Consider the following 13,945-nt stretch of genomic DNA (forward strand, 5'->3'; position numbering starts at 1 on the left):
GAAATCACTCCGAATCGTAGCACCACTTCCTTTTAGGCCTGCCTCTGCTTCGATACTTGTCGCATGGAACCCAATCAGTGGTGATTTATCATTATTCATAGTCAGCTCGCAAGTTTAAGAAAATTATGTAGTTACATAGTTAAATTGATTAAGGTTATTCGTAAAACGCTCACGTCACGTGGCATCACCTTCACCTCCTTCCTTCGATCCGACCTTTTCAGCCACTTCACTGGCTGCTTTCAATTAGCAACCAATTGCTGCTTTCTAATTGCTTACAGCAACGCTAAAATTAATGTGATCGAAGGAAACTTGATAACTTTCCTCGTGGAAAATTGATTTCAAGTGACAAGATGGTCTGAATAAAACAAAACGCAATGCGTTTCCTTAAACTACCCGAGGTTTTCATCGATTTTTGACAAGTTTTGAATCGTATCTCCTACTTTTGCACTACAAATAGAATTATAAGTCAAACGGCTATGGGTTCTCCAATCTTTTATCTCCATTTTTGTCTACCGGATGAATACTTAATTTTGTATGATTTTTTTAATCATTGTTTGAAAAAACACTTATTTCGTATCGCTATTGACGTGAAAGATCTAACATACACGAAATCTACATATTTGGGTTCGTCTTTGACGTCTCTAAAAACTGGTCGAGGGTTTTCATTTGAAACTAATTAACACAAAAGTTATGGCCAGAAAACCAGTTTTTTGGCCTAAAATTGTTCAACTTTGATGCCAAATATCTCGAAAACAATGAACTTTGAACTAAATATGGGATACTATATTGCTTAAAGCTGTTGTTGTTAATATAATAAGCTACAAAAATCATTAGAAAACTAAGAGATTCAGATCGAAGGTCATTGGGGCATGGGATCCCCTTAAGTAATTAAGATTCACGTAAATATTGGCACAGACATTGGCACTTTGTATTTAATTATATATGTACTTCAGTTTTGTATGTAGGTATTAGCACAATTGACCTTACACAATTTCTTTGCATAGTCGCTGTCTAAATAAGGGGTCCATATTGACACTCATAAAATTCTTATTCCACTACCGATTTGTGTTCAATCTTCATAATTTTTTTACTCATAATGTCATTACTAAGAACACATCTCAACTCATAATATTGTTTTTCAGAAAATTTTCCTTCATAACAGACGAATATCATAATTTTCTTTTTAATAGTGGCATTAATAAGAAAACATTGGAACTCATAATATTGTTTTTTCATAACGGTAACTACCTATTCAAAATATGATTTACTTATATCGTTAGTTATTTATATTATATTAGGATTAGTTGAAAAATATATTCGGTCCTGGCTCGCTCGCTCGGCTCGCGCGCTGTAGGGTCACAGTTCTACCTAACACTCCTCGCTTCGCTCATCGTCGTACCTAACGGTGTCCTTCCTTAAATACATCATTTTGCACCATCGAAAATAATGCGCGTCAATAATGCGGGTAAATAACACTTATGATTAAATATATGAAAACAAATATTAGGATTAACAAATTTATGAATATTGGCGTTATGAATTCTGATGATTATGAGTTTCGATCGTTAGTATTAAAAAAAATATGAAGAGTGATCGTTATGATGTAAAATGGTATAAGAAACATTTTCGGACTTCCGATAATAAGACTTAAAAAGTTATGTGAAAAAATGCGCACCCCTAAATAAGTAGGTGTTCAGAAATATCTGTACAGGTACACATTTAACAATACGATCGTGTTCAGATGTTTATGTATGACCACAATATGAAAGCTCAGATTTTATGGAGAGAAAAAAAAATCCTTTGGGCGTGGATTTTGAAAAACGTTTATTACGTTTTGGGTTCATTACGATTCTCCAAGCGAAGGTAAGGAGATGAATTTTAAAATGTGCTAAACTTTACTGTTCCCCTTTTTCCACCTACACCAAAGGGAAGTGGTACGTAACTGAAATTATAGCACAAGGTAAGTGCGTAAGTAAGTACACCCTTTTTGTGGCTGAATGCATTATGGAGTAGGGGATTTCATAAAAAGTTGTGCCCCATAAATCTTCTGAGATTTTAAATTAGTTATTATATGTATCTATCTCTCATTTCATGACAATGGAAAACATTATTGTTTGACAAACCCAGTACTGAAAGATTTTTTTAAATATCTTAAAAAATATCGAAGATAATGGAAGTTCAAAAGTTTTAATTGTCAATTAGACAGAGAGATCCGTCATCGACTATGCTCGTCATTCATAATACTACGACGACCATAGAAATTCCATAGGTACTAAATTTAATTATAAAGGAGAATAATTAATTTGTGATCCATGCATATTCCCTATTTGTCTGCTTCTGTATTTCTATTTTCAAAATTTCTCAAATGTCACGAATAAATGTTTTTCTTTTTCACTAGAATCCAGGTCCTAAACTCGCCAGAATATACGATTAATTTTAATAGTTGGAAACTGTCATTCTCTCGATTTACACACAGCTGCACATATCTGGAGGATCATCAGAACTTGTACTATTACTTATTCTGTGTCATCAGTCCAATATTCAATCCACCTTACCAACAATATAATTTCGAAGATTAGCCATAGAAAATGTTAATGTTAATTTCATGTGTTTTTACGTACCTACATTAAAGAGTTTTAATGTAGTATGGATGTAGTTGTATGCGCTCAAATTTAACTGTTGGTAAAAACTAGCCATATATAATATGCCATATATATAATACTTGACAATTCGGTTGTAAGCCATTTCAATTTCCTACAGTCGAAGAAACTAATATTCCACTTGAAAAGTCTTTATATTCCTTCATAACTTTGCAGGAATGAACACAAACCACGAGTGGTGAATTCGATGAACTTTTTAGGGTTCCTTTAGTCAACTAGGAACCCTTATAGTTTCGCCATGTCTGTCCGTCTGTCTGTCTGTCTGTCCGCGGGTTAGCTCAGAGACTGTTTGTACTAGAAAGCTGTAATTTGACATGAATATACATATCAGTCACGCCAACAAAGTGGTACAATAAAAAAAGTAAAAAAAAAAATTTAGGGTACCTCCCAAAGACGTAAAGTGGGGGTAAACCCTATATTGTGGGGTATCGTTGGAGGTATTTTAAAACCATTGGGGGGTTGCTAAAACGATTTTTCTATTCAGTGATCTGTTTGCGAAATATTCAACTTTAAAGTGCAGATTTTTATTGAAAATACGAACTGTTGGGTGGAAAAATTTGAAAACAATTCAGAATGGTAGGAAATATATCAAATTTACAAGGAAAATTATAGCGGCTAAGATTGCTTGAGAATTATTAGTACTTTAAGAGTAAATAGCAGCCTGTATAAAATATGCCTTAACTTGGAAGATTCAATACATAATACGAAATCCTTAGAAAAATATTATTTGATTTTTTCGTAATGGCTACGGAACCCTATCCTGGTCGTGTACGACACGCTCTTGGCCGGTTTTTTTTAAATATAGCATTAATGCATGCAGTTCCCATCGCTTTTAGTCACCGCAGTAAAGTTGACTAGGACGCAAACCAATGCATTACAGATATAAGCGGCCCAGAGCGATATTGCATTTGATCTACTAATGCGTTCTAGGGCAGACCGATTCAATGGGATGTATTTTTGAAATACACGCAATAACTTGACGGGTGTTGGAATGCTGACGGGTTTTTTAAGTTTAGTATTTCTGTGAGTCGCGCTTTCGGCTAAATCGTAAACACTATTCAGCGCAGCGTTCTGTTCTGAGCGTGTGCAGGGTTGCAATAAAATAAACAATTTTACCCAAATTTTAGTTCAGTGATTTAAGCGTGAAGACAGACAAGGGTTACTTTTGCATGGTTAATATAGCAAGGATGTCATTGAACATTTTATAATCACTCGCTTGATAAAATTGAATTTTTCTTTAAAGTTATTTCAAATAATGTAAATCCGTGGCTTCCCTTTACATCGTCGAGTGGTTCACAAATACTAATAATCCTAGACGTGCTCTCAATTGAGGATTAAAGACATTTTGCATTGGTATTAACTCAATTCCATGTATCTTTAAAAAAATATAAAAAAGGCACGTAAATTTAGTGGGACATAAAATGAAGATAAAAGCAGTAAAATCCAGAGCCACTTGTCTTGTTCGCCGGAGCCTGATCGGCTGCTCTCTTGTAAGTTGGAGGTAATTTAAAAGCAATGGCTTTCAGACTTAGTACCGTCTAATCTAAGACATGTTTAATAGAGTATTAAAGGAGCTGAGAGAAACCTTCTCTTGTTGCGACGAATGAATAAAAAAAAAACACGGGTTTTTGTTATTGAATGCAGGATACAGGCGATCGCGATAATTGGCGTACTTTGACACGGTAATATACAAATCCAAATTCTAGCAAGCGCAACCGAAAAACGATGTTAAGGACGTCTTTTATTATCATGAGTTAAGCATGTTTTTAATTGGTGTTACTAATGTCTTACCAAAACTTTTTTTTACAAAGGTCTCGCTTTACAAATGCTTAATTTGGCCAAGTAAATACATTTTATTCTGGAACTGTAATGTTTCAGGATTTTTATATAACTAACTTGACCTATATATAGGGTTCTACACAATGGTCTTGAAATAAACCCTGAATAGTTCACAGTGTCAGAATAAAATGCATTTAGCCAAATTAAACATTTGTAAAACGAATCATATATAAAATAATAAAATAAAAGGTTACCCTTTAATTGTACTGAACGAAAAAACAGTAATGCCGAATGTTAGGTTAGGTTAGGTCAGGGACTATCAATGCTAGAAAACTGTAATTTTGCCCGAATATATACATGTAAACTGTGCGGACAAAATGGTACAATGAAAATTCCAAAATAATTTTTTTAGAGTACCTCCCATAGACGTAAAGTGGGGGTGATTTTTTTTTCTCATCCAACCTTGTAGTGTGGGTTATCGTTGGATAGGTCTTTTAAAACCATTAGGTGGTTGCTAAAACGATTTTTCGATTCAGTGATTTGTTTTAATTAATAAAACAATTTATTTTCTACTCGTTTATTAATAATTATTACAGCGTATCAATATACAATTAATACACTCACAGTTTTAAAATACGCTTATAATTCTGATGAATCCTAATCAATACTTCCAAAAATAATTGACTAACCATGGGGCTTTGCGCATGACCTGAAGCCGTAGACACCATGTGCTGCTTTCACATATTTCCGACAAAATCGTTCCGATAAGGCCGGCTCAAAATGGTCGGATCGGGCTCTGCGCACACAGACAATTTAGATACACGAATAGCACACATACAAACATTATCGTCCGACATCCCACGGGCGTCCGCTGGTGCCACAAACAAATCGGTGTCGGCTCCGACATCCGATATCGGGTCGGACAATGTGAAAGACAGGTACATATTTCATACATTTTATTTGCCGGATCAGATCAGATAATGTCTAACACACGTAGAATCACAATCATTTTCACCACTTCTTTCTGTCACGCGGTATAGGACGAGGATAGAAATAGACACTAAGTGCGATCGCGAGCACCCGCGCGCGTTAGACAATACTGCCTCTGGTTAAGAACACGATACATTTTAAAGAACTTCAACTTAATTAAGTACCAACAACATGGATAGTGGCTTAACTTTATAAAAATGCCTACTCAAAATGCGTATTGAAATCATTCAGGTATAGAAGAGAAGAATGAAAAATAATATAAGTGCTCCTAAAGTTATAGGTAAGTAAAAAACTAAATCGAGTTAAACTATAAGATCAGTTACACATTACACACTAATTCTGGCGTTAGTTCAATCCATCATTCTAGTACAAATACGAGAGAATTGTTGTATAACTTAACGAAATGACGGACTGAAGAAAATTAAATGTATTCAATAATATTGGTCAAACCATTTTGAATGACAAAACCAGAATGATAGACTGTATTGACGCAAGAATGGGAGTGTAATGTAACCGATGTCTATGCACGTGACACGGTCCTTGTTCGTATATGAGTTTGTGACGAATATGTACTGGTGACATACTATCAAACCATGAGCAGACTAAATTCGAAAACCGACTCCGATTTAAAGAACTCTAATTGGTTTCTCATGTAGTTCAAAATCAAACATACCTTCAAAAAATCTCTGCGGATTAATAGGTTGTTTTTGAAGGTCGGTTAGGTTTACATAATATGTATATTTATGCAAATATTGTATGCGACGGTCATCATAATCATCATATATATCTATCTTATTCTAGTCATAAGACAGTAGCATATTCTTTAATCTATATAATTAAGCTCAATCATATATTTAACATTATTTGTGAACTCTGCATGATCATAAAATGTAATGAAAAGTAAAGAAACCTAAAGTGAAACTTTAAACTAAGACTAGGCTGTGACATTATTAAGCACAATTTTATTAATATTAGCATTTCAAAAAGTCTAAGTCTACGTCCAAAAAAAAAAATATTTAACACATTCCCGCGTTCACAATTCCATACAAACTTTACATACTTGCGATGTGTAGAACCCGATTGTTAAATCGTTAAGATAAATAAATGTGATACAAGTAGACACTCTCTATTTGTTCTTGGGTTTATAATCTTTAAGAATTTTCATCCAAATTGTGTGTACCACGCTTAGTTTCTTATGCTTACCTATGCTTAATTTTTTCACCATTCTGTAAGTATTCGATTAAACAACATTAATCTTATTTGGTACTAAACTCAACATTTCCATAACCTTATTTACTCCTTACTAAACAGGGCACAAAAGACATGAGATATTTTTATCGTTCACATACCTCACGTGTATATTTTCTCATCGTAATTCAATTTTACAACAATAAGTCAGTGGTCGTGTATCTATGATACAAGAAGTATACAAGCTATACAGAAATATTACATATTATTTAATTACTATAATTTGACCTCGGTCTGCAGCTAAGAGATGTACCTACCTCAACTGATAAGTTTAGGAATGACAAGCAGGTATGCCCATGGGTACATAACCCTTAATGTAAATGTAGAGAGTTGGGTTTGACTACCGGCTGCTCAGTGACTGGCCGTGCGGTATTGGTACCTAACCTATCTACAAATTTAACGATTTTTTACAACGCGTTAGTACTGAAATGCGAGTAATGCGACCTTCATTAATTGCATTGGCAATTTGGCAGCGATACCACACCACCAAGTCACGAACTGATCAAAATCTGTATTTTTACAAACTTTTCATAAACTTCAATAAGTAACTTGTTTGCTTCAAAAATCCTGCATGTGAATTTTCACGCACTTTTAATTGGTTGGATTAACTTAAAATATAGTACAAGCGACTTCTATTAGCAAATAAGCGTTAATAAGAAATTATTTGTTTTAACTTATTATGATGACACAGACTGCCGTTTTGCAATTATCACAGTTAAGTACTCCGAAACAAACACTGTGAAGTATCTATGGAAACTTCATTCAACTAATCATTGAATCGGCTGACGGATTGGCATGAAACAGGCACATGCGTCTTAGTCGCAAACCGGAACATAAAGCCGTGAAAAATCCTAGAAATGACATCCAAGTAGCATTGCGTTATGGACTGGACATCGATCGAACACTTGTAAATTATACGCATTTAAATCGTTAGCTTCGGTCTTGTCAATGTTATACTACTTGGACGATTCCTCTTGCGTGTGCAAACTGACTGGTAGTACCGTGATAATAACGACCTAGATCTTTCTAGAAACTATTCACACACCCGAGATCTCGGCTCCACCAGGCCGAACAAAGGCACAGGGAATTTTATAAAGGCCTCTCACAATTTATTGTTAGGCCGGCATAACGCTGACGGCTGACGTGGAACGCCAGCTAGTTTTAAAGTATAGGTAATCCGTATACTGAACCTGTTTTAATATGAATGGGGATAGGATGTTGGAATTTAACAGCTATTTAAGCTAGTTTGGCAATTTAATCTAGGCTCGCAGGAGTTGCTGAATAAAACAGGCCAATATGTTGCTTTTGCTTCTTAAACTTACAGTTAAATAGTAAGGAATCTTTTCAGTAACAACTAGTAGAAAAGACATTGTCACTTTAAAGTTTAATATCTCAAAAACGGCTGAACCGATTTTGATGAAACATGTCTAAGAAACATCGCTAGAAACCCTGCTTTCAAATAAAAAAACCGCATTCAAATCGGTTCACCCGTTTAAGAGCTACGGTGCCACAGACAGACACAAGACACACATAGCGGTCAAACTTATAACACCCCTCTTTTTGCGTCGGGGGTTAAAAAATAAACATCTCAATGATTTCGCTTAATATTTGATACGTAATTCAAATACATCGTTTTAATTCTACTAATGTTCATGACACACAAGGCAGTTCTGCAGGGCTACTACGAAACTCAAAACTCGAAGTTCGTCTCGTGCGGTCCCTCTGACACTTTAATACGAAAGCGAGAGGGACCGCACGACACGAACTTCGAGTTTCGAGTTTCGTAGTAGCCCTGCTGTTTCGAATCAATAACATAATGTTATGTTATTATCAGTTTAAAAAATTTCGTTCCAATTTAAATTAAAACAGCTTTTTTAGTGCAAAAAGATATAAAATATAGATAGATAAAGAATTGATGAATCCGAAGACTAGAAAAACTTCGCGATTTGTCAAAAAATTGCTCCATTATATCCTTAAATCATGCAATGATATCAAGTCACACTCGTTTATGAAGGCAATTCTAAAAACGTCCGTCGCGTTAGGATTTATCGCTTGAACAGTAACAAGGTAACCTGGTAGTCGTATCACGCGCCTAGTATCGGCGCCTAGCGCTTGTAATGCGTTCAACATTATACTATTATATGACATTTACAAGGGATCCAAAACCGTTTCCCGACCTGCAAAATGTCTTGGAGCGTCTCGAACTATTGTAACTTAAAATATCATTTTTTCTATAATTTCATCGACATTGGAGACGGGGTCTACAACTGTGCTCCACTATTTTAGCATTACTTAAGCAAAACTCGCAAACACGCATTTTCCCAGAACCAAGCTAGATCAATTGTTCGCCTTCATCGAGATGATTAGAGTGGTTTGAAGATACAAGAATTGCTCGTCTAAAGCTATTAATAAAAAAATACATAGATGGATAGATAGATCAGGTATATAGACAAGATGTTCAAACCATAGCTCCTGAATTCCGTTGCCTATGAATAGTATACACAGAATGTAGCTAAGCTGTTACTGAATATGAAGAGATTGCGTGCAACATCAAATGAGATTACTTATCGGTCTTAAGGACGGATAGCTGGTCGCTAATAAATAATAACCTAAAACCTAAAGATGTCCTTAGAAAAAAAAAACCTAAAGCCATCTGGCCCTGAAACGTGACCAGCAAAGGGTGAGTATGACAATTTTGTGAATAGTAACAATTTTTTTTCCTCTGATATTTTAACGAGGCTTTAGCACACCAAATGTGACTATGTCAGCCTAATAGTAACACTAACTTTAAGTGACGGATATTAGTGATGCCGTCTCTGTTTGTTTTGTCCGAATAAACAAAGACGGCATTACTTTTATCTGACACTTAAAGTTAGTGGACAGGTGATGAAACAGGCCCTTAGTGTGTGTAAATATGCTGGCCTTATGAGTGCCAGCCAACATAAGCCTATCACGTTAATAAATAAAATAGGGTCCTGCCTGCCTAAATAACTGCATACCTATTCGCGCATGAGCATACGTAAGTTGTTCGCAGATATTCAAAATCTGTGTGTGATCAGAACCATGAGAGGCCAGCGTTCAGTATTACTTATGTCTGGTGGAGGCAGAGCCAGGGCGCGATTATAACTTAGTATCTTTTAACATGACGGCCGCTTCGTAGGAGGGCAGGCCGCTGTCGCACCGCGGGTTGCAGCGGACACATGGCTCTGTTGTCACCTCCTGGAAATAAAAGTGTTATTGTTATTCACCTTAATGACATTAATGGTGATTTTCCACCGGCGAAACGAGACGAGACGAGACGAGAATAAAATTTTATGCATTCTCGCGCGCCCGCCGCGGGCGCCGCCATACAAATTTCAATTCTCGTCTCGCCTCGTGTCGTCTCGGCTCGCCGGTTGAAAATCACCTTATGACCGCGGATAGGCAAGCGCAGCGTAGGACGACCACCAACGTCATGGACAGATATAGAATGGTTAAAGCCGCGGGTTCACGGTGCAGTTCGTATCCACCCGAAGCAACTGGAGATATATGGGGGAGGCCTATGTCCAACAGTGGACGTCCTACGGCTGATATGGTGATGATGATGACCTGAATGACCATCACAATCGGTTTCACCACTTCTTTCTGCCAATCGGCATAGAATTGGGGCAGAAAGAGAAACTGAAAGCGACTGCGATTCAGATTGAATTAGACAAACTTATACTATAATCTTACTCATTACATTATTTTTTAAATGGTTTGATACAAAACGGAAACACTGAACGACAAGGGACTAGGATCATCATTCATCACGTTTATGCTTAGTATGGGACTGGACTAGGTCAATTGGTGTTAAAATATCCCATGATATTTATTTTAATATTATGCTGGCTGAAAGGCGGTCTCAAAAAAGGTTATGAGCACGTTATGACAGATAATGTTTTCTTAATGCGTCGGGGCAATCATTCAGCTATTTCTCAATGGCACCTACTTGACCTACATAGAACCAGTATAAATACTGAGAAACACTTCAAAGGCGTCTTCGTTGTTATATTTGGCACCCGAACTGGTTTCAGAGTCGATATGTTTTTCTTGGACATAAGACTGTCAATACCTCATCTAGCGGCGTCACAGAATAAGTAATAGTACAAGTAGTGGCGTACTAACTTAATTGAAAACCTGGGTAGATAATAAACACGGGACCGACAAGCCAAGGTTACAGTAGACGATCAACATTAATATGTGCGTATGTAGTCTCACTGTACCTCACCACTCACGCCTATGTACGCACAAGAGCAATTAACGCAATGAAGAAGGAATCCAACCCAAGGCCGTATTGCCTTTGCCTACCGTACTTGGCCGGTTATTTTTTAAATTTCCTTTAATATACTTATTTACTGCAAAAACCTTGAAAATATTTTTCTTCTAGTTTGAAGTTGGTGCATCAGAACGAGCCAGCAGGAGTGATTGAAGCCCAATATATAGTATGTAGATGTATATAGGTGAGGTAGAGTACTTCAAACTAGTAGAAAATTATTTTCAAGGTTTTTGAAGTCGGTTCCATTTTTTGTTCAAAAGTTTTTACAATAAGCCTATCGTGCGCAATACTCTTGACTAGTTGAAAGCAGACCCAAGAGGAGATGGCGGGACAACCTGAGCGTTTTTCAGCTCGATTGGCAGGTGCATGCCCAGGACAGGGAAGAGTGGCGGAGAAAAGGGGAGGCCTTTGCCCAGCAGTGGAACATAATACAGGCTACATAAAAAAAAGTTGAAATTTGCATTAAAATATCTATGTTTAGTGTTACCTGTAGTGGATAATCCTTAGGTTCTGCGGGACAGTCTACGACGGTATCGTACGCAGGAGGGGGCCCGGAAGGCGGCTCCGGCACCTAGAACAAACACGATACTTTTAAGGATACATAAACAACCATTCTGTTCATTGTTGTGCTGGACGTAAAGCCCATTGTTCAGACCTTGGCTTAAAAGTGGGCACGAATGCCACGAAGCCGCTTTGGTCTAATTAAGTAGCTATCCACTCGGTCCATCCCACTATAATATTATAAATGCAAAAGTTTGTAAGTCTGTTTGTTACTTCATCAAGTCAAAGCCGCTGAACCAATTTAGATGAAATTCGGTATACAGATAGTTTGCGTCCCGGGGAAGGACATAGGATAGTTTTAATCCCGGAAAATTGCATAGATCCCGTGGGATAGTAAAAACTGAATTCTACGCGGACGGAGTCGCAGGTAACGGTTAATAGGTTAATAAAGTAGAAAGCCTAACAAAAAAAATCTACGAAGGCTCATGTCAACAATCTATTGTTATAAAACATAATACACACTCGTGACGTTAGGACGGAAGAGCGATAGGCGAATAAGTGGCCCCTTTAGGAAGGCCCTATTTGTAATAGCAACAGCCATTATTGTTAAACCGTCCTACGAACTTTAACCTTTCCAGAATACCAGGATAACCAGGAGGGTTAATTAATATTTATTTAATAATACCTCAATTAACTCAATTTGCCGCAACCTTTGACTCAAATGATACTCCTTTTTAATTAAAATAAAATTATTTGAGTGGGCATGATTGGTCTCCGGTTACGGGAAACTGAAATAACAAAATGTAAAACTATTTAATGGTACCGCAAGGCATGTCGGCTTTGCACGTTAAATTGTATTGTTTTAGGTCATATCTATTCCTGAAACGTAGTGTTAGGCCTGCACTAGTAATATCTAATAACATTTCTATGTAGTAGCGCCTGTAGTACCCGTGTTCTACGTAATTGAATCTTCAAAATAACCAAATTCTTAATATTTACTTAGGCTACTATGTGTTTAAGTGCCAAGAATGTTGAATAGCTATTTAATTCAGCGTGACTTAATACGATTTTGTTTAAATCATAATTATTTCAATATTGATGACGCAGCATAAAATACCTTTCCAAACAGAGCGACATCAAAAATATTGTATTAGGCTTGTATTGCCCTAGACACCTGAACATACACTGAGAAAGTGTCATGGGTTATGGTATAGTATAATTGTACGCACATGTTATAGTTATGGTATGGTATGGTAATACAATTAGTGTGCAGAAGCTTTGGTAAACTTACTTAAGGTTAAATTATATAAATAAAAAAAGGTAAAAAATTTAGGGAGCTCGATGGAAATCTTGTTCTTACGGCGCTACGTCACTGATATAGAGTATATAGGTAGAGTATATCGGTGACTGACATTGAATTTCGGCTTCATCTTGACTTCATACCATGCTCAGCAATTAACATCCGTAAACAAAACAAGGAACCTTCTAGTTAACTGCAACGAGACCCCAACAATGCATTGTATTACAAATGTTTATAATTTAAATATTTAGTTTACCTATTGACGTCAAAATTTTAGTTTTTGAGCAACAGTCGTTTTGTCTTTTTGAAATCTGTTATTTATTATTAGGCGACAAAGATCTTGTTGAACGCAGGTACCTACCAAAACGGAACAAACGCGGATACCCTGAAAAATGTTACTTCTACTGTTTTTCGTGAATGTCGCTGTTCGTATCTTTTATTCGTGGTTTTAGTAAATATTTTGAGAGTAAAGCTCTATAATTTAATAAAAAAATATAAACAAGGCGTCCTCCTGCAAACGTCACCACGTTCGTTATACTATACGTGCTCGTACATCACACCCTAAGGTATGTCATTGTAATGTATAATGTTATGGTAATGAATCTGTTTGCTCTTTTCAGATGCTGCCAGTGCTAAGGAATCGAGGTTGCACTTTGTAATGGTGAGTGGGACGTCGTTCACTATTAATTCTGTTGACTATTGAAATTAGCATTGGTAATTTAAACCCTAAGCCTTAAGACATATTTTCAAATAAGTATAGCGTGAAACACTCAACATCTAACAACACTTATGGCTGGTATACTCGTATCTCCAAGGAGGGTATCGGATGTTGCGACTTTGTCAAGACAGAGGTACCAGCACTCTAGTGTTAAAAGACAAGCTGTTAAAAATACGTTCGCGAATCCTCCTATGAATTCTGCGTCCGTTAGACTGTAAGACTTTCGGCATGAATCTAATCTTTGCGATAAAACACCAGCACCCTACTTATTGTAAAGTCTGTTGAATGCTACTAAAAATAAATTGAGAACCATCTCAGGCGCGCCTTTTCAGATCAGATATCGCACTATTGCAAGCCGTACGAGACTTTAGAGCTATTTATAGAAAAAAAAAAAAGTAACAAATTTGGAGTTTAAATAAAAAATACAAAAAGACTCCAAATAACCAATCACT

General features: G+C 36.5%; 1 protein-coding gene and 1 pseudogene across 1 annotated transcript in view; one reads left to right on the forward strand and one right to left on the reverse strand.

The window, feature by feature from the left end:
* LOC141434802 (probable beta-hexosaminidase fdl) overlaps positions 1-13,945 on the forward strand; it is a 168,433-nt pseudogene that overhangs the window by 93,772 nt on the left and 60,716 nt on the right.
* LOC141434822 (uncharacterized) overlaps positions 5,001-13,945 on the reverse strand; it is a 41,149-nt gene continuing 32,204 nt past the window's right edge. The window contains exons 4-5 of the mRNA XM_074097268.1: positions 11,462-11,545; positions 5,001-9,896 (exon numbers count right to left, since the gene is read on the reverse strand). Of these exons, the coding sequence (XP_073953369.1) occupies positions 9,798-9,896; positions 11,462-11,545 (183 nt within the window). The 3' untranslated portion in view covers positions 5,001-9,797. The remainder of the gene's footprint in view (positions 9,897-11,461; positions 11,546-13,945) is intronic.

Source organism: Choristoneura fumiferana, chromosome 14 (assembly GCF_025370935.1).
Source record: "Choristoneura fumiferana chromosome 14, NRCan_CFum_1, whole genome shotgun sequence".
NCBI lineage: Eukaryota > Metazoa > Arthropoda > Insecta > Lepidoptera > Tortricidae > Choristoneura > Choristoneura fumiferana.